The 22,493-nt window shown below is 37.6% G+C and overlaps 1 protein-coding gene across 2 annotated transcripts in view; it reads right to left on the bottom strand.

Annotated features, from left to right (window-relative positions):
• ITPR1 (inositol 1,4,5-trisphosphate receptor type 1) overlaps positions 1-22,493 on the bottom strand; it is a 256,332-nt gene that overhangs the window by 30,914 nt on the left and 202,925 nt on the right. For both annotated transcript variants that reach the window (XM_087708906.1, XM_087708907.1), the window contains 10 exons: positions 22,129-22,239; positions 20,802-20,897; positions 18,607-18,729; positions 16,655-16,759; positions 14,691-14,883; positions 9,146-9,268; positions 7,156-7,331; positions 6,732-6,896; positions 2,157-2,352; positions 110-214 (listed from right to left, as the gene is read on the bottom strand). In XM_087708906.1, coding sequence (XP_087565032.1) covers positions 110-214; positions 2,157-2,352; positions 6,732-6,896; positions 7,156-7,331; positions 9,146-9,268; positions 14,691-14,883; positions 16,655-16,759; positions 18,607-18,729; positions 20,802-20,897; positions 22,129-22,239 — 1,393 coding nt within the window. The remainder of the gene's footprint in view (positions 1-109; positions 215-2,156; positions 2,353-6,731; positions 6,897-7,155; positions 7,332-9,145; positions 9,269-14,690; positions 14,884-16,654; positions 16,760-18,606; positions 18,730-20,801; positions 20,898-22,128; positions 22,240-22,493) is intronic.

The raw sequence follows: 22,493 nt of genomic DNA, 5'->3' as shown, positions 1-22,493 counted from the left end.
ACATATGAAGCCATGATGAATAAGCACCCAATTATATTAGAAGCATTCAGAAATAATTGCACTTTACAAGCTACTATGTAAAAAACAACAACAAATGAAATATACTTGCCGGTAGAAGGAATAACAGAAGAACAATTCTCACCATCCTTTATTTTGCACACATTAGAATATAAGAACTCTCTAGTCATTGGCTCTCCAATTTCATTATGTTGATCTACAACAAGTGGGTAAAATATGACATTTAAATAGTGCTTGAAGTTATTATGTAACTAGCATATCTATTTAACAAACATTGCTTTTACTTATTATAATACTTACTAATTTTAAAATAGGTACTATTTCTGTTGAAAAAGCACCAAGAACAGTTTAGTGCAATAGTTATATGACATAGCATACTGTCAACACTTATTAAATTTATAGGGTTTAACATTAAGAAATTCTTAATAATTGTGTAAAAAAGCAAAAGCTATATTGCTTATCTAATTCAGTGAACAGAAGTATTTTTATGCATTTGTTACAAAAGCAAATTATATGATGCTTTAATTTTCCACCCACCAAATATTCCAGAAAAACAATGTGGGAGGTAGGCTATCTTTGTTTGCTACCTGTGATAACGTAAGGTGACCAATGCTAATTCCCAATGCATGTGCGTTTTGTGACAAGTATATAGTCCCTTTGGGTTGGGTTTGAAAATAGCTAGAAGGCAGGTATTCCTATCTCCTACTCTCACCTCTCCATATTTGCTGGATGGTGGTGATGAAGTAGTGCTATACTTATATTTGCTTAAATAGGCATATTGCCCCCTGGGCAATCTTGTAGGATTCCAGATTTCATAAAGAGCTGCTTTCACATCCAAGTAAACATAAGTACAAATCATCTCTACTGCAACATGCTCTACATGGGGCAGCCCTTGAAGAGCATTCGGAGACTTCAGCTTGTCCAGAATGCAGCTGCGCGAGCAATCGTGGGTGCACCTCGGTTCACCCACGTAACACCTATCCTCCGCGAGCTGCACTGGCTGCCTATTGGTCTTCGGATACGCTTCAAGGCGCTAGTCATCACTTATAAAGCCCTTCATGGTATTGGACCTGGGTACTTGAGAGACTGCTTGCTGCCAATTACCTCCAATAGACCGATTAGATCCCACAGATTAGGCCTCCTCCGAATTCCATCCGCCGGCCAATGCCGACTGATGACTACCCGGAGGAGAGCCTTCTATGTGGGTGCTCCGACCCTCTGGAACGAGCTCCCCATGGAGATTCGAACCCTCACCACCCTCCAGGCCTTCCGCAAAGCCCTTAAAACCTGGCTGTTCCGACAGGCCTGGGGCTAAAGAGCTGTTGCCCCCCGCCTCGAATGGTATGACTGCTGTGTGTTTTTAAATTATGTATTGTTATGTTTCGTCTTTTTTTTGTACCCCCCTTCCCTGATTTGAATTGTGAGCCACCCTGAGTCCCCTTTGGGGAAAAGGGTGGCATATAAATGAAATAAAATCCTAAATCCTAAATCCTAAAAAAAATAATAATCTCAAGGACTTTAAAGATGAATCCAGAGAAGTTGGAGAGAGCAAGGGATAGGGATCAGTGGAGGCACTATATGTTGTACCCATTATACATGCATTCAGGTTTTGATTATCATCACTTGTCACCTTCAATATATGGATTCATATTAATTCATACATGGAAGGTATTCCAGAAATTATATGCATAAACAGACGTTGCTTTTTGTTATATGGGGAGGGGCATATAAATATAACTAATATCTTCTTGTAAAATATGATATTTGGGAACAACATAATTTACAGAGGGGAGGACTTTTTCATTACATTTTTCACCTATATCATCCAAATCACATTATTTCAATATATACTGTGTATTGAATTAGACTGTACAGGCTACCTGTACATTTATTTTCAGTTATATTTCTTAATGTATACATTTTTACATGTGCTCCTGATTTGCTTTGCAATCTCACTAAGTTAAGTTTTCCAGATACCAAGAACTCAATTTATAAGCTTAATTAACCTAAAGTGCAACTGGTTTTAGCAAGAAATTGCCTGTGGGCTGAAGAGGGATTAACATTCACAAGATAAATCCTTTTTTTTTTGGTCATTTGTGATGTCTTTATTTTTGTTTTGTCAAGAATTGAATACAAACCTGGCAATAGTGTCTCGTTAGGTAGCTTATCTACTTCCAAGATAAAGTCATCCTTGAAGAACAGGTATCCTACTATTGAGAACAGGTAAACCAAAATAAGAGCAAGGACAGCGGTCAAGATGATTGAACGTCCATTGCGAGTGACACTTTTAATGACATTCAGCAAGGTCTCCTCCCTGTACACCAAGTCAAAAAGCTGGAAAAGGACAGTTCAAAATGGTTATTCAACACATTAACAATTAATGAGGTAAAGGCCTATCATATACATTAACTTTACATAAACAATTGAACAACATGGTTTTTAAATAAAATCCTCAGACTTTTTTAAAAAAAAGACAGGTCGATCTTTTGTGACATTCTGACTAAAAAACAAATACAAGGCCACACCTTGGTAAGCAATTGCTTCAGAATACAAGACACAAATAATAGTCTTAAGTTCCTGGAAGGCAGATCCTGGATGAATATTAGGAAAAGCTTCCTAACAGTAAGAGCAGGGTGACAGTGGAACTAATTATCTAGGGAAATGATGACCTTCCATTTGTTGGATATGATTAAGCAAAGCCTGGACAGGAATTTGGTGGAAATACCTTATTTTCAATTCCTGAACTGATGGCCTTAACAGCTTCTTCCACTCTTGATTCTATGTAAACAAACATAGAGTCCCCAGCAACATTATTATGCAAATAAACTGAAAGAACAAAGTTAGTTTGATGACAGCTGTCAGCATTTTTTGATTTCTATTCTAGAAATTTAGATGTTGTATGTTAAAAGCAAAAGAATAATGCACTGGTCATCCAGCTGTAATGTCTCTGATGAATTTGTCTTCCTAAACCCTCTTCAATTTTTAATCTACTTTTTCATCATCATCTGGGTTTCTTCTTAAATTTTGAATATTCTTTAGGGGCGAAGGAATATTCAAATCAAACTGGAAAGATTTTCTTGAAGTCTTAAATACTTCCAGCTGATAAAGCAAAAAGTTAAACCTCTTCAGGTTAAGTGTATCTCTCCACAGTCTATAGACAGAATTGTTTGGTTTTCTTGGCAACAGTATGGAAATAATTTGCCACTGCCTTCTCCTGTAATGCTTTTGTGTGTTTACCTTAGATGTTTCTTTAAAAACATCCTGTCTTTATTATTTTTACAAATGACTCAAGGCAGAGAGTATACCTAATATTTCTTCCTCCTATTTTCTTCACAACAACAACCCTATGAGGTGAATCAGATTAAAAGAGAGTAACCAGCCCAAATTCAGTCGCTGGCTTTTATACCTAAGGCAGGTTTAAAATTCATAGTCTCCTGCAGAGATGGGCTTCACATAATTTAACAATCAGTTCATCTAGTGTAGAACCGAAAATGTGAGCCTTCCGTGCTCCCTTGATTGGAGTCTGCTTAGTATTCAAACCCTTATAAGATCAGCCAGATATAACCAGCTGCTGGATATGTGCCACTTTAAATCCACCAAATCACGGGAAACTCAAAATTTCCTAACACAACTTTTTCAATAGCTAATGACTAGCTCTATTATGAACTAAGTATTATTTTCTCCAACTTGAAATGGAAAGAAAAAACCAAAGATCTGGTGGATACTGAACAGGGAACTGTTTTTTTAACATTAATATACACACATAAATATTCTTTACCTCAAGAACTTAATCTTGCAGAAACTTGTATGTTAACTGCTATGAAGCTGTTAGCCAAATCTCAGGACAGATCAAAACTTTTCCCAGACAGTGTCTCTGCCGTTTGATCATTCTCACCATGGCTTCTTGCAAACAACTATATAATTATGTGTAGATTGCCTAGCTTAATGAGCATCTCTCTTGGACTTGATTTTACATGAGTTTTGGAAGGGGAAAGGGATAGCTAATTTCTGATCAGTTTTGTGTCATGGGTAAAACTGATTTCCCAGGAATCAGTAGGTTAACCCATAGCCTCATTGGCATCTACACAACACATTACAATTCAAGACATAGCTCTAAAAAGAACAGATGCTTTCCCTCAAAACAATTGCTAATTAATTTGATGATCTGTAACCAAACTGAACTGACAGGCAGTTTAGTCATTACATGTATCCTTTTAAAATGTGTAATTTCTGCTGTTAATGAATTAGTTTCACTGACATTATTTGGGTTAAGCCTTTTTTCCCCCTCTATCACAGAAAGCAAAAGAGGCGCTCAGGCTTTTAAAAAGTACCTTCAAAGTGGAAATGAGGATGTAAAGACCACTTTGGGAATCCTTTTTTCCCTTTGGAAAGAAACACTCTATAGCCACGATGGCAAACCTATGGCACAAGTGTCAGAAGTGGCACGAAAAGCCCCTTTTGTGGGCACATGGGCCATTGCCAGCTGCTCTTCCGGGTTCCATTGCACATATGCGCACCGGCCAGCTGCTCTCTTCTGGTTCCAGTATGCATGCACACATGCACGCACACATGCACTCCAGTTTCGACACTTAGTGCCCGAAAAGGTTAACCATCACTGCTCTATAGCATTTTACAGTGAAATTTATCAAGTGGCTTAGCAGATGCAGAATTGGTTAAACATTTCTTTTACTTTCCATCCACACCAAACAATTCTTTTAAACACATTTAATCTGTATTGCAACAGATTAAAAAATATATAGTTTCTTAGGTTGTAGAGCTAAAAGAATGTCTTTGATACAGAAATGAAGAGATATCAATGTATTTAGCATCATCCTCTAAGTATGTCTTTCACATCAGAGTGTCACACTGATGTGACAATAATGATACAAATCTTATCTCAAATTGCCTTATTGCAGGGTGAAAGTTGGAAGCCCCTGAAAGTTATGAGTCATAACTGGTTCAATGTTGGTTGATAGATGGAAGTCTTCCAACTTTCTGGTCAACTGTAGGGAGAAAGAGACTGGCACAAGTCACCTAGCCAGCTTCTTCACAAGGAAGGATTAGAATCTGAGGCCCCTCAATCATAGTCAAGGACTTTAACCACTATATAGGCAGTCCTCAACTTATGACCACAACTGAGCCCAAAATTATGTTGTTAAACGAGACATTTGTTAAGTGAGCTTTGCCCCAGTTTATGACCTTTCTTGCCACAGTTGTTAAGTGAACCACTGAAGTTGATAAATTTGTAACAAGTTTGTTAAGTGGATCTGGCTTCCTCATTGACTTTACTTCTCAGGAGGTTGGAAAAGGTGATTCCATAACTGTGGGACCAGTTGCCAAGCGTCTGAATTTTTGTGATCTGTTGTGGGTAGAGTATTACCTGTATTACATTTGCTTTGTGTTTGTGTGTGTGTGTGTGTGTGCATGTGGCTGTATATTTACTAAAACTTATAGGTAGTCCTTGACTTACAACCACATTGGAGATCAGATTTCCATTGCTAAGCAAGGCAGTTGTTAAGTGAGCTTAATTTTAAGTTAAGTGAACTTAATTTTATGATTTTCTTTGCTACAGTTGTAAAAGCAAATAACTGCAGTGAGTCACATGAATCTGGTGTTCTTTAAATTAATCTGTCTTTCCCTGTTGACTTTGCTTGTCAAAAGGTGGCTGGGAAGATTACCAATAGCAATCACGAGATTCCAGGATGCTGCAAGCATCGTAAATACATGCCAGCTGCCAAGCGACCAAATTCCGATCATTTGATTGTGGGGATGTCATAACCATCTTAAACACAAGAATTGGTTGCAAGTCACTATTTTTAGTGCCACTATAACTTACAAAGATCTCTAAACAAACACCTGCAAGTTGTAAACTATCTGTAATGTTTATTGACTGAATAATTGATTGATTGATTAATTATGGGTCACCAAGTCAATATTGACTCACATAGATTTTTCTCTATAAAATTTGTTCTTAAACTTGGCCCTTGAGGTCGTCCTATGATTGTGTATGTACTGGAGTTATACTACTATATAGTGCAGATAATCCTCAAGTTACAACCACAACTGAGCCCAAAATTTGTGTTGCTAAGTGAGAAACTTGTTGAGTTTTGTCTCATTTTAAGATTTTTCTTGTCAGAGTGGTTAAGTGAATCACAGCAGTTGTTAATTCAGTAACACGGCTGTTAAATGAATCTGGTTTCCCCATTGACCTTGCTTGTCAGAAGGTTGAAAAAAGGTGCTCATATGACTGCAGGATACTGTGACCGCCATAAATATGAGTCAAGCATCTGAATGTAAATCACATGACTATGGGGATGCTGCAATAGTCATAAGTGTGAAAAATGGCCATAAGTCACTTTTTCAAATGGTCACTGTTGACTCTGTTGTAACTCGAGGGCTACCTGTATAGTACAGGGAGGGTGGCATGCATACTATGTAGAATTGACATGGTCATCAGATTCGATTGAGACTGGAATTTTTAATTATTTCTCTAGATTTTTAAGGGACTATGATTTTAAAGCATCAACTAACAATTTTTTATAACTTCTTTCCCAATATCATAGAAAGATGTCCTGTAATTTTTCAACAAGTACAATCACAATGGTTTCCTTCAGATCACCACAAAGGTCTCTGTTTATACATGTTTGTCATGAAACACTATGGACATTATGATCAACAAACATTATCATAGGTTCCCAGACAGAAACACTTACCAATAAACTGTAGAAAAATTCATGAACAAAGAGCCCCATTGCACAAATCAGAAGATACAGTAGATGATAAAGAAACTCAACATCAAGGATCATGGCTCTGTATCCTTTAGTAAATGTTCCACAATTACCAACAAAACTCATCAGAAATATAATTTTGTTACAAACCTGCAGAGCAAAAACAGATAGAAGATTAATGCATGGCTAAAATGCTAAGTCTCCATTTAACATAAGACAAGTTTAAAAATTATATACATGACATATATCTGCAATATTGTATCAAAGAACTTATTTTGAAATATTTCGTCTTAAGTCTAACACAGCTAGTTTTCTAGGGCACAACCTTAATTTTTTTAATAACAAAATTCCTAGTTTGATAAGTAGACAATTTTTCAACAAATCCTGGAAAAATATATTTTACACTTACATTGAAAGCCCCCAGAAGAAACAATGTGGGCTGTAAACCTACAGAAAAAATTAATCGCAATATTGTAGAAGCTATTAGAGCCCTAATGCCATGGGGCTTAGGTAAAGCGATAACAATGGCAAGTGATATCAGCAAGGCCGTCCAGAGTAAGCCTGATAAATGGGGCTCCAGTGTACCTGGCAAAAGAAAACATCCAGAAATCATTATTATTTATTCTCCCCTCATATGGCTCCACAGAGCCCTTGCCATTATTAACAACAATTTAAAACAATGCAGCATGCCCCAATATCCTCACAAATTAAAAGCAGAGTAAAATATAGGAAAGCTGCCCAAGAGAGTCCAATATATGTGCAATAGGTCAGTCTTTTTCCAAACAAATGAACCAAGGTTTATTAATTCAGCAATTACCTTATGAATCTTCTGAAAACAAACTTATGGATAAACTGGCCCATCTTGGCAGTTACTTTCAGGAAACATTTCCAAGATTTCCCAGAGAAATGTTATTTTCTGATTTCTTCATTCAGCTTACTATCTTACTAACTAAATGCTGTGATGAACAGGCCCTTTCACTACACTTGAATTAATTAGTCTGCATTCAAATAAATGTATCCATGGCCTGCCCCAATGACAACTTGTTCTATTTTTCACCTGTAAGCCTGCAAATTTTGCAAGTATGGATGAAATACTATTTTAATCGGGATTGTAAAAGCTAGATCCGCTTGGATATAATACCAAATATGAATAACCTGAAGATGACAATATCTCCCAGCATGTTTCTCTACTCCTTAGGAGAGCATCTGTTCCTTTTCAATTGAACTGATATGCCTCTAAAGGATTCCATCATTGTAGTTGTTGACAGTGATTTGGTTTGAGATTTTCCGCTTCGCAAAGCAACAGGGAATTTTAAGCTAAGATAAAATATGACATGCCTTAATTTGATCTTTGCACAGTTCAGTATGAACTGACCTAACTTGACCCTGAGGTCTAATGTAACCATTCCTTTAGACTGAATATTTCTGCAAAAGTTTGAGCATAGTTCTTAATTCAACAATATATGAAAATGTATTTTAATGTGTTTATTTTAAAACAAAATTATGCAAAAATATTATGTATCATTATAATGCATGTACTTTAAGTATGTATTAAAGGATATTTAAATATATCTTTAAAAAATGAATAAGAAACTGGGTGGACATAGCAATAAAAATCATCTAGACCAGAAAGCAAGTTCTTGTGAAATGATTTTGCAATGTCTTAATGCAAATGTTAATTCTCTGATATGTGCAATTATAACTGATTGGTCATTTAGGTTCATCTAATTATTCACATCTTCCAGGCTTTGTCACAACAAACATTTAGGGTATAATGATTTTTAGTGATGTTGATTAGCATAAATGAACTTGATAAATTAATAGGTGATTTGACAAAGTAACATTCACTATTCCTGATGGTCAGAATTTTGTTTCCTGTTTTGGAACATACAATCCCAAAAAATTGGGGGAGAATCTGGAGGGCAAACAGAGCTAATGCTAGCAGTAATATGAAAAGGGAAAGCGGTGATTTTAATTATAGAGGTTCTTGCTCACCTTCTTTGACATCTAAAAATGTTTAGCTGTTGTTGTGCCTTCTTTAAGAGATGTGTATTAATTATTCTCTGTTTGCATATTTACACATAATCTTTGTAAAGAAGACTAGCATCAGAAAAAAAATCAATTTACACAGCCAGATTAAAATAGACCAGTGATGAGCAACTATGACTCCTTTACTACCTGTGGACTTCAATTTAACTCAACTCTGAGGCCATGGTTGTCAACCTCTGAATTAGACTCTCAATACTTTCTTCTTAGGTTTCTAACCATTTAGGAAATGGTGAATCACAACCACTAAAATGGCTACCAAAATTATATCCTTCATTTACTCCTCCCTCTGACTCAAATCTTTGTGGTATAACTATTATATTCTATGTTTCATATATTTGAAATATTGGTACCTCCTTTGATTCCTTTAAATGGATAGAAAAATGCTACCAGTAGATTCATAAGGACTGCAAGGTTGAATGAAATACTGCTCCAGAAGGACATGTTGCGGGAACACCAATACAAGATATGCTGAGCTGCAAAATCAGGAAAACAAATGTTTGATGAATTCAAAGGTATCTTTTAACAAGGAATAAATCTTAGAAACAAATATATATTGCCAGCTTTTCCTAGAATGACACAGTAGCCACAAGAGTAATCTTTATTATTTGATTTAAGTCTCTGTTAACTGCTCTTTGCAAAATTCAGAAGTTCGTGTGAAGGTTTTTTTTTCCCCAGATAAAAGACCACATTAAACATGAACTAGCTTTTATATAACCATTTACACTTGTAAATACCACGAGAACAGAAATCACGTGTATAAAATATCCACGTACAAGTTTATAGCAGCAGAATTTTTGGTTTCAGATTGAAACTGGATGTTGCAGGATATAATTTAACCTTAAATATCTTATTTTAATTTAATTTTATCAAATCACATTGTGCACACCTTCCAGATTGGAATACATAGGAGAAGATGCTTCCACCAAGGTGACAAAAAAAGTGCTGCACAATCTGCTCCGCCACTATTTTTCACACATGTGGTGTGATGAGGTAAGGACAAAAAGAATTGTACAGTATTTAAGTCACAAAGGTGCAGTGCTGTTTTTGCCATTTATCCCCCTTGATTCTCTTTGTGCATGCTGTTGGGTTATACAACTGAGGGCAAACACGTAGACACAAAATGCCAGAAAAGGAACATATTAAAATTTGTTACAAAATAACTCAGAAAATGGCCAAACTCAAACAAAACAAAACAAAAAGCTTGACTGTAAGACCAAAAGTCCAAAAAATCTTGTTACCTCTCATAAAACTTATAATAACCTTCTCCCCCCCCCCCAAACCAAGAGTGACAAATTATGACCCAGGAATCCTTTCACAGTCTATGTTGGCACAAGAAGACTATACTAAGATCCCAGGCTTTGGAGCAGCAGGTTCTTAGCAATACTGTAGGATTAGCCAGAATATAGCTGGCAGCAAAAGAGAACTGTGTTTTGTCTTAATAAGTGACAAGTTCCCAGCCTGCGTTAAACTCACATTCTAATTACTTATGTACATTCCCTTGCTTTTCATGTTCAGTTTAAACATTGACAGTTTATCTCTTTGCTCACATAAAATCTGTGCACAAAGCTCCACTGACATTTGTACAGATCTCAACCTTTCCTTGAAAGCCTACTTCTTTTAAAACAATACAAATTGAAAACTTGCATTTGAAACAGGGTGCTTAAGGAGAATTTTTTCCCCCCAGACAATCCAAATGCTGCTCATCACTGTAGCTTAGGAAGAGAAATCACAGAATTATAGGACTGGAAGGAATCTTGGCGATCTTCAGCCCCCTGCTTACGGGAAGTAGCCCCCTACCTCTGGAAAAAGTGGTCTCACATTATGTGACAGAGCTATTTGTTTTCCACCTTCTTTGATGTATTTTTCACTACAGGATGCCTTCCCAAACCTTTATTTTATTTATTTTATATCATGATCCATCTTAAAATCAGACTCTGGCTAACTCATATAAGTATTGGGATTACAGCTCCCAAAATTCAGTCTAATACAACTGAGTCGGGGACCTGCGCTTTTTATGTATCTGAAAGATGCTAAAAAATGAAAGGCTAGTACATCTTAGAAAAAATACAGAGAAAAAAAAATCCAATCTGGATCAGTTACCGGGACCACTATGTATATACTAACTAGCCCCAAATGCACATTCTGCTAGAGAGAAGTCCTCCGAAGTTGGGCTCAACCATGAGTTTGAAAGCTCAGAAGACTAAACCTTTGCTCCTGATAATTGACCCTTATTGGATCCTGTGACATTATCCTGGGACGTGTAAATTTTGCTTTATTTATGAGGGAAAACAAAGTATCTACAAAATGATACGGTAACATGATTGCTTGACATGAAGATACTAAACAATGTCTATGCTTTCTAATGAAGCAATCAGGTGGGACTTTAAGTGTTTACACAGCAAGTTGTGCAGTTAAACTCTAACCCTAACAGTTAACTGAATCCCCACTACCTTCCACTCTTCAGAGTAAACATGACCAGAAAGGAAATCCTTCTTTTTCCTACTCCCCGCCCACCATACTGGTTGCATTTTAATTTGTGACACCCAGAGCTTCAAAACAAGCCTACAATGTTTTAGGCCAGGGCTGTCAAACTGGTGGCTGGCAGCCAGATGCATCATGTGCTGGCCATGCCCACCCCCGGTTTAATGAAGGGGGGAAATTGTGATATGTCATGTAACAACATGTTGTCACACGTTTAACACCCCCTGTTGTAAGCTGTCAAACAAGATGAGTGATGAGACTGTTATATTGTACAGAATGACTATCCTTCATTAAGCCTTAGATGGGAAGGAGCTCTAGAGAACATAGTATCAAATATGATATGTATACAATACATAGTGTGTATATGTGTTCCACTGGTTTTAAATATGAACCTATTTTTTAAATAATGTTCTGGTGGCCTTTCAGCTCCAGCGGTCCTTGGAGGAAGCTAGCTATCTTGACCCATTCCAGTCCGGCTTCAGGCCTGGCTACAGCACAGAAACCGCTTTGGTCGCATTGACCGATGACCTCTGGAGAGCCAGGGACGGAGGCTTTGCCTCCATCCTGGTTCTCCTTGACCTCTCAGCGGCTTTCGATACCATCGACCATGGTATCCTTCTGCGACGACTGCAGGAGGTGGGGGTGGGAGGCACTGTTTTGCAGTGGTTCTCCTCTTACCTCTCGGACAGGTCGCAGTCGGTGTTAGTTGGAGGGCAGAGATGGACCCCTAGGCACCTAACATATGGGGTGCCGCAGGGTTCGGTCTTGTCCCCCCTACTTTTCAACATCTACATGAAACCGCTGGGCGAGATCATTCGGCAGCATGGGATAAAATACCATCAGTATGCGGACGATACTCAGTTGTATCTGTCCGCCCCGTGCCAACTCAATGAAGCGGTGGACGTGATGAACCAGGGACTTGAAGCTGTTAGGGACTGGATGAGGGCTAACAAACTCGTGCTCAACCCAGATAAGACTGAGTGGCTGTTGTGTTTCCCTCCCACCAATTCGGCAAGTATTCCACCTCTCAGGCTGGGGGGGTCAAACATTATACCCCTCAGACAGGGTCCGCAACTTGGGAGTCCTTCTGGATCCACAGCTGACTTTTGAACACCATTTGTCAGCTGTGACCAGGGGGGCATTTGCCCAGGTTCGCCTGGTGCACCAGTTGCGCCCCTACCTGAACCGGGAGGCTCTCACAACAGTCACTTGTGCCCTTGTGACCTCTAGGCTGGAGTACTGCAATGTGCTCTACATGGGGCTGCCCTTGAAGAGTATTCGGCGACTTCAGCTAGTCCAGAATGCGGCCGCGCGAGCGATTGTGGGTGCACCTCGCTTCACCCACATAACACCTATCCTCCGCGAGCTGCACTGGCTACCTGTCGATCTCTGGGTGCGCTTCAAGGTGCTACTTGTCACCCATAAAGCCCTACATGGTAGTGGATCTGGGTACTTGAGAGACTGCCTACTGCCAATTACCTCCACGCGACCTATTAGATCTCATCGGTTAGGCCTCCTCCGAGTTCCATCTGCCGGTCAATGCTGACTGGCAACTACGCGGAGGAGAGCCTTCTTGGTGGCAGCTCCGACCCTATGGAACGATCTCCCCATGGAGATTCGTACCCTTACCACCCTCCAGACCTTCCGCACAGCCCTCAGAATCTGGCTATCCCGTCAGGCCTGGGGCTAAGACTGTAACCCGCCCGAATGGTATGAATGTTGTGTTTTTTAATTATGTATTGTCTTATATGTTAAAAGTTTGTCTCCCCCTCCCCCTTGGGTTGTGAGCCGCCCTGAGTCCCCCCCGGGAAAAGGGCGGCATATAAATAAATAAACTTCAAAACTCAAACTTTTCTAAATCTGTGATTCAGGAAACTGCATGTGCTGAATGAGATAAGACTCATTTACCTCAGCAATATCTATAATGAACTAAACATACTATTTTAATATTTCTGCTCGCAAAATAGATGCACTTTGAATGAGCAATCAGAAAAAAATCCAGAGAATGTGGCGTTTGGATAACCTTTTTAGTCACCTCAAAGGGATGTATCTTTCAGTATTTCTTTCAGAATTCTTTTTTAGTATTCCTTCCCTTTCTTTCTATCCTCAAATTGTAGCTGAAACGATATAGAAGCTATCAGATGTAAACTTGCATGAAAGCAATGCAGGTAGTTCTTAACTTACAGCCACTTATCTAGTGGCTGAAGTTAAAACAACCTGGAAAAAATGACTGGTTATTACATAGCATCCCCACAGTCACATTATCAAAATTGGGGCACTTGGGCAACGAACATGTATTTGCAATGATTGCTAGTATCATGGCGCCGTGTGATTGCCACCTGCAAACTTCTCAGACAATTTCTGACAAGCAAAATCAGTGGGAGAATCTGGAGTCACTTAACATTCCCATGATTCTCTTAACAATTGCAGTGGTTCATTTAACAACTGTGGCAAAAAAAAATATTGTAAAATCGGGAGTGATTCATTAACAACAGCCTTACTTAGCAATAGAAATTCTGTTCCCAATTGTGATTGTTAAATCAAGGATTATCTATATCACACAAGAGAGGTGTGAATGCCTGTAAGTTTTATTTATTATTATTTATAGTTCCACCTTGGCTAGATAAGCAGAATTGAGGGACAGTTGGCATTGCTATGTGCTCCACAACAACAACAACAACAACAACAAGCTAGTAGATGCAACATTTATTCCATCTTATTCCAGAATTGCTTTAAAATAAAGGAGACTAATATAAATAAAACTAAAACTGCTAGAAGTTAGTTGTATAGTTTAACCATAAGGTTGCAACCTGCATAAAGATCTTTGAACTGAGTTGATAGCCTGGGTTCGAGATCTGAGCACCCTTCAATGGGATGAGCTCCCATACCTTGCCCCAGATCCTGCTAATCTAGCAGGAAAGCATGCATATGCGAGTAGATTAATAGGCACCACTTTGGTGGCAAGGTAAGAGTATTTGTGCCTCTAGCATATAGCCATGTTGGCCACACAACCACAGAAAATGACTTTGTACAGCACTGGCTCCTTCAGCCAGCTCCCTCCAAGAAATGGAGAAGAGTATCATGCCTTAAAGTCAGACATGACTGGACACGGTTAAAATCATTTAGCTGCTTCCTTGTACTCTATATTTAAAACATTATTTGGGGATATAATGTAATGGGAAATAAAAATAAGTCACAAGCAGTGTTCAAGCAAAGCTTTTCTAGAAACCTGAGTGCAGGATGTTTGTATGTAAAAAAGGAAAGGAAAGTAAAAGGAAAAGGGAAAAAAGAAAAAAAAAGCAACGAAAATCTAATATTCCTTTTTTTTTCCCAGGGAAAAAGTTTGCAATTTTAGTTCAGGAATTACTATACAATATCAAATGATAATCTTTTGTGTTCCCAACCCAAACTTACCTCTCAGCTTTTTTTGCCAGTTCATTTCATTAAAAAGGTCCTCAGAACTCATAAAGAAATCATTGATTTTGCTGCCTTGCTCATCCCTTTCTGTAGTGTAGTACACCCGGAGTTTAGATTCTTTGGTGAGGAACTCACATATACTGGGCACAGGGAAGACTATTTGCTCCATAGTACGATCCGATCTAACTATCTACAGAAAGAGTTTAAAGAGTTAATTTGCATGGTGTATGGTCACAATGAGATTATATTATTTTTCAGTATGCAAAACTTCCTGCAACTCTTGGTATTTTTTAAAATAAGTGCTGATTTGCATTCCTGTTAAACACTGTTAGTTCTATTGCCACCATTTCTTTTCACATTTCAAGTCACCAAGGAAAAGGAAGTTATTTCCTCATCAGAATTGTTACAAAATTATATTATTCCAGTTGTTAGTCAAGCATTACTTGGGTAGATGGATAATTATCCTTTCTTCCATCCATCCGTCCTCCCACCCTCCATCTTGTTCCAACTGAAATGATTTGGCATACAAAAAGTCATAAAAAAACAAATCAATCTGCACTGGTCTCTTCCATCCAAAGTCTCTTTGGAATCAGGCAATACCTAAATCAAATCAAGCCAATATAATCACTTCTTCCTATTTTTAATGATTCCATTAATAAAAATATAAGAAGATGATTCTGTGAAAATGCAAACACGTACATTTCCCCAAAGCGCTAGTTATTTTTGTTTCATAAAAACACTGAATTGGGGGAAAATTTCAGAGTGAGCATTTGACTGGGGCAATATGAAAGATGTGTGTGATTTAAGAGTTTGAGGTATTTTATAATATTGCTTGAGAGACAAATTTTGTATGTGAAGCCCCAAAATATCATGAAACTGGTGCATGACTTTCATGAACCTGACAAGCTGCTCAATAGCCAGAGAAAAAAGTAATGGATAATACAGTAGCTCTTTAATACCATCTTCTGGAATGGACATTTTGTAGAATCTAGAGTCTGTGCTGTATAGCTCAGTACAGAAGTAGGTTTCTACCAGTTCACACCGATTTGGGAGAAGTGGTAGTGGTAATTTGGCCTTGGTTGCGGAACCGGCAGTGACCCAGGCTGGCCACGCCCCTGAACTGGTTCCCTGGCCATCATTGCCTTTGCCAGCATGTTTTTAAATAGTTTTTTATGTTCTTCGCACATGTGCAGAACAATTTAAGGTGTGCTGTGCGCGCGCGCGCGCACACACACACACACACACACACAGCAAAGCATGTGCGAAGCAAACTGGTACCAACACCGGTAGAAACCTATCCCTGGCTCAGTAAGTCTATATATTAGCAATACCAATAGCACTTAGACTTATATACGACTTTACTGTCTATACAGCCTTCTCTAACTGGTTTACAGAGTCAGCATATTACCCCAACAATCTGGGTTCTCATTTTACCCACCTTGGAAGATGGAAGGCTAAGTCAACCTTGAACCTGATGAAATTAGAACTCCCAAATTGCAGGCAGCCAGCAGTCAGCAGAAGTAGCCTGCAGTAATGCACTCTAAGCACTGTGTCATGGCTCATATTGAAGGAAACAAGATGTTCCTAAAGAGCCAATTCCTTTGCCTTTCTTAATACTATTTTATTTCCACTGTAAGAAGTCCCTCATGCTTAACCCAAGACTTTTTCTGAAGTATAATTTCAGCTTGTTTACTTAAAAAAAACTACAATAGCCCAATCAAAACACATTTTCAAAGTGTTAGCCTTTTTTTTTTTAAGAAAAAAGAAAAAGGAAGTAGATTCATATTTGGAAGAACTCACATTCATTAAAGATTGAGGGGATTTTTTTGTAACTAGGTATTCGGGACATGCAGTAGAATTCAATTATTATTTTACTAGACTGTATAAGATCTACATCACATTGTTACTTTTCTTTTTACAGTTCTATTTAAGATTAATTAGATATAATTTGAGGTATTTACCTCAATTTGAGCTGTATGCTTGGCATAGAATTCTAAAGCTTCGTCTCCATCTATTTGTCCTCCAGGCTTCAACATGTTTTGCAATTCTTTGTTGTGGCGAGCAAGCTAAAATAAATGAACAATTATGAAGAGCAGGAAGTTTGCCCATGTCTCCTACTTAAAAAAATAAAACAAAGCAAAACTCAGAACTATTGAAAGACTCAGTTGCAAAATAGAGAAATAGATGATTTTACTTCAAAACAAATCAGATATTGACTTGGTCAGATCAAAACCAATGTTAAATCATCAGTACTAATACTGTACTAGATACAGTACTACTGCATGGTACTACTGTAAATAGGGAACAGACCATGCTCACTAGCACTGATGATGTTACCTAGTCAGTTAATGAAACATCTGCAAACAAACAACAAAATCTAGAGAAAATCAAGACTCCTCTCTCCTGTATTTTTAATACAATACAATAGCAACAGAGTTGGAAGGGACCTTGGAGGTCTTCTAGTCCAACCCCCTGCCTAGGTAGGAAACCCTATACTGTTTCAGACAAATGGCTAAGACTCTTTGTTAGAGTCTAGTTTAAAATTCATCCCCCCAAAGTTGGCAAGTTAAATATGAGAAAGACCACACAAAAAGTACAACTCTTACTTTGCAAAAAGCCACTATTCAACAAACCTTTCTGTCATTTATGAATAATGCTAAAGCAACCTTTTTGGGAAATGAAAACAGTTTGGTTCTATTTTCAATCTGTGAGTCACTAGGACCAGAGGTTTAGTCTCCCAAGTTTTCGGACTCGTACTAGAGCCCCTCTTCATGGAATTTCTCTCTACCAGAATGTGTGCTTTGGGCTATAGTGTGTGATGTATTTATATGGTACTTGCTGTATATGGCTTTTTAAATGTTGATTGGGGTATTGATAGCTTGCTATTAAGTCATTGGCTGTTGTTTCCTTGTGCTGTTAAGCCCTGGGTTCCTAGGTACTGGTGGTAAATCAGCACACCTGTTGACTGATGAGGGGCCCATTTCCCAGGATTCAATCACTTCCCTGGCTGGTTTTGTGCCTGCTCATCCAACAATCTTAGAAGCTGCAAATTTGAATGTTTGTCCTTGTTCACTGCAATGTGAGGCTACCAATGGTTCTCTTTTATTTGGAGAGTAGCAAGTTTGTTATATCATAAGGAAGGCTGAACACCAAAGAAATGAACTATGGTGCTGGAGAAAACTCCTGCAAGTCTCTTAGGCTGCAAACTGGTCAGTCCTAGAGGAGACCAACCCTGACTGCTCTTTAGAAGGCCAGATCCTGAAGATGAAACTCAAATACTTTGGCCACCTAATGAAAAGGAAGGACTCACTGGAGAAGAGTCTCACTGGGAAAGATTGAGGGCAAAAGAAGAAGAGGAAGACAGAGAAGGAGGTGGCTGGATGGAGTCACTGAAGCAGTCGATGTGAGCTTAAATGGACCCTAGGGGAAGGCCTGGAGGAACATTGTCCATGGGGTAACAATGGGTCGGACATGACTTCATGACTAACAACAACAACAAGAAGTTTGTTGTACGAGGTGTATCAGCTTGAGACAGACTTAAGGATGGGGAATCAGTGAAATGTTATGCTTTTAGAATGCTTATCAACAAATATGTTTCAGCACATACTGAGAAAAACTGTATGACAAAGCACTTAGTTTAAGAAAGACGAATTAATTTGCAACAAAAACATAACTAAAGTGGGCAACAACAGGCTTCATGCAAATGTGAACAACTGGCAACAATGCTTTACATTAGCCTAAAAATGTAATTTTATTTCGCCTAACTACTTTTACTGTTTGTGTCATTAATGATAATCCCACAAGGCTCATATTGACACTCCTGAAATGAATTCCTGCAATGCATGATTCAACTACTGTGAATCAAATGCTCTAAACTTTGGGCTAAATTCTTCAGATATAAATAAAAATTTACCTGATGGGCTAATATGTAAATATTATGCCCCACATTTCTAGGAGATGCAGCAAGATCTTCACCATTCTCTCCATCTTCAAATTCAACCTCACCTTGCTGATAGGCCTTTTTAATTACTTCTACCTGTAGAGAAAAAGAAACACATTTCACAAGTTTGAAATGTATGTATGTATATAAAGAAAACAAAATCTAAGTATTTGAGCTGATTCTTATTTTCATTCTATCTCAGATACTCTGAAAATTGAAACTTATATGAAGTCATTTTTATTTCCTTCTACCCTTTGAAGCTGAGGATCCCTGGCTCAGATTACTGATACTGCTGTTGTTTTTTAAACAACTATAATTTATATCAGAAATAAACTGACTCAGTGGAATGAACGCCAAAAATAAAGCCTTAAACTTTACCTCCAGCCCACATCTTTATTGCAGAATAATATATTCTGTCATACTCTTGACGCAGGCAATTACTATAACTACATAGGTTTGAATTCCTTGCTTGCATTTTGTTGCTTATTTAAAGCGGAACAAAACAATACTTAGACAGCTTTTTAAAAACATCTAAATGACTACTTCAAATCATTATCTTATTAAGTATTATTTTACACACAACTCATCAACACGGAGATATTAACATGTGCTTAAAATAAGTAAAATAAATCTTGGAATAAAAAAACTAGAGTGATAAAATTTCAGCAGTTTTCTTTTTAATTTTTAACTATTTGAACTATTATGAACTATTTTCATAAGTGAAGGGCTACATTGTCATAATTTCCCATGCTTCTACACGGAACTTTCCATATTTTTCAGAGTATCAGATGCACTGGAGTTTAAGATGCACTAAGATTTTGAAGAGGCAAATTTTTTGCACTCTGCAGACCTCCCCAAAACAGCCCATTTTTCACAAAAATGAGTCTGTTTTTTATCAGATTTTTGCCCTCCCCAGCCCCCAGGAGAACTCCGGAAGCCTCCTAAAGGCTATGCATGGCCATTTTTGCAAAGGGAGCGAGGTTTCGGGAGGCCAAAAATGCTTTTATTCAGTATATAAGATGCACCTAGATTTTCACCCTCTTTTTTGAGGGGAAAAGGTGCATCTTATACTCTGAAAAATACGGTAGGTGTTGTTGGACATATTATTCTTAACCTCAGGTAATCCTTGACTTATAACCATAACTGGACCACAATTTCCATTGCCGATGTTAAAAAAATCACTACAGTTGTTAAGTGAATCACAAGGTCATTAAGTGAACCTGGCGTCCTCCACTGACTTGGTCTAAAGCTGATTGGGAATATCACCTGTCCCTGGGATGCTGCAACCATTGAAATATGTGTTGGTTGCCAAGTGTCCAAATTTTGATCATGTGACCTTGGGCTGCTATGCAAGCATTGGTCAGAAGTCATTTTTTTTCAGTGCTGTTGAACTTCAAACGGTTGTTAAATGAATGGTTGTGAGTCAAGGGACTACCTTTAGAGGAAAACAAACGGGGCATATAACTTCTCAGAACAGCTGATTATTTCAGCAAATCTTCTTTCAAGTTCTTTCACTCAGTCTTTTACACCAAACATACAAAGAAAAATCCTTCTGCCCATGAATGCTTTTGTTCCATTTTGATCCACTGGGAAGTCTGACTAACAGAAGAGAAGGAGAGGAACTGCTTTTTTCATTCCTTGAATTGGCTCCCACGGTACGCATGAAAGTCATCCTACCCCTTGGAGCAAATCTTTCAAGATCACAAAAAGCTGGTGGCAAAAATCAATAAACTGTCCTTGCCATCTCTCTGCCAGAATGAATCTTGGATAGAAATGCTACCATGTTGCCAAGATATATTACTATATACTTTAATATGATTTTACCTTATAAAACAAATTTTCTCTTTTCTATTCGACCTCACTTTGCCTGTAACCCCACCGTACAAGATATGTTAGAACTATATTGCCAGTACAGAGGATCAGAGTTAAAATGATACTATGACTGCAATGGAAAATAACGCTTCTTAAGCTCTCAAGTTAAGCCAACTTAAAATATACCTGTGTATATAGCACAAAGCTCTTTAAATTTACTGCTAAGCATAATAGGGCTCAGTTAAGGAGAGGCCTCAGTTTATAAGATCCAAAATAGTGTGCTCTTAATCACACATCTGACAGCAAGATAATTTCATGCTGTTCAAATTAATGGAAGCAAATTCTTGGAAACATACCAGTTCTTTTGGTCTCATGTTATAAAGGATCCTTTCTGCATTCTCACTGTCATGCCTACTTTCCATTATAGCCAAGAGTAACTTTGAGGCATTATTCTGGAAAACAAAAAGGAACTTTAAGGAAAGTAAGCCGATTAAAATACCCATGTATTACAAAAAAACAAAAACAGTCTAAAGAAAGTGCAGATGAATATGATTACTACCGACTGCATTTTAGTAAACTTGACATCTGACAAAGCAACAAAGAACAAACGAAAGAGTCTAAACAGTATCTGCACGTACAATGAAGGCAAAACCAACTGCTAAAAACCTGTGACCTTTAAATACTCAGGAAAAGTAACTTACATTCAAATCAGGGCTCTGGCAGTACAGCACACCCAATATTTGAGAGGCTATGAAACAGACCTCATTCTAACATAATACTTAACACAGTAAATTAAAATCATGAATGTTGAATTTTACAAAATCTTGTTTTGTAAAAATACAGATTGCATAATTCCATCTCTGCAGTAACTGACTACTGTTGCCATGACTATTTTTTTCCTTCCTGTGATAATGGACAGGAAGGTTTGTATTTGATCACAGTTTTGGATACACAAACACACGGACACACCTCACACACCCCTTCCTGTCCATTATCATAGGAAGGAAAATATATATATATATATTCTATTTTTGTTTTGTTTTCTATTTTGTGTTATTTATAAATTGCTTACAGTCTTTAGGAACTGAACAGCGTATAAATGATAAAATGTCACACAGCAGTCTATGTTCAAAACAAGTTAGATTATGACTAACAAACTCTAGCAAGAGTTATTTGTATAAGTGTCCTTTGAACTATGATGCTTAAAAACCTATGATTCTGTAAACTGCAGTTCCTACCATAAAGTATCATTACACGAAGATTGTTTTATTGCAGTTTGTTTTCTTATCTATAGAGCTGAATTGCCTGCTCCCCAATGACTACATTTTCTATAGAGTTTCAGTTACAAGGCATGTGTCAAATCCATCTGATAAGAGTAGATTCATGTCATATGTTGTGATGACTAGCCTGGTGTCTTCAATTTCATAATTTGGAGACTGCATTTTAATGGTTAATTAAACATGCAAGAAATTAATTAAGCTTCAATCTTTCAAATTTACATTAAGTCATGTTTAATTAATTTAGTGTAGTTTAAGTCTTATTCAAACTTAATTCCTCTACATGCTACCTTGTCCAAGACATTCAGTGAATTTCTTGGGGTTACTGAGAGTCTGCACAATTATTTTGAGCATAATTTTTTTTTCTCTTGTAAAAATCATTTTTACTGTTAAAGTATTTACTTACCTTCAGTTCTAATACAAGATCCATCCTCTTTTTTCCCAGGGGATTGATGTCATTGAGAATTAATGCTGTAATTATATCAATACCATTGGACTCATGAGTAGCAATGCAGTTCTACATGAAGAGCAAGGTAGTGGAAAAAGATAACAATATGTAGTATGATTATGTTATAAAAATAACCCGCAGGTCAAAATAAGGAGGGGAAGTTCTTCCCATCCCCCACCCATTGGATACAATATTTATAATTGTTTTCCCCATACATATTGTTATAGAAAGAACAGTTGGAAGAAAATGAGACTACTCAACATATAAATGCCACAATTAATGACTTTACTCCTGTTTTGTTGATTTACTATTGGAGAACTGGG

Source organism: Thamnophis sirtalis, unplaced genomic scaffold (genome assembly GCF_051295495.1).
Source record: "Thamnophis sirtalis isolate CommonGarterSnake01/CBP01778 unplaced genomic scaffold, rThaSir2_p1.2 scaffold_3, whole genome shotgun sequence".
NCBI lineage: Eukaryota > Metazoa > Chordata > Lepidosauria > Squamata > Natricidae > Thamnophis > Thamnophis sirtalis.
This window is presented reverse-complemented; position numbering and strand designations above follow the sequence as displayed.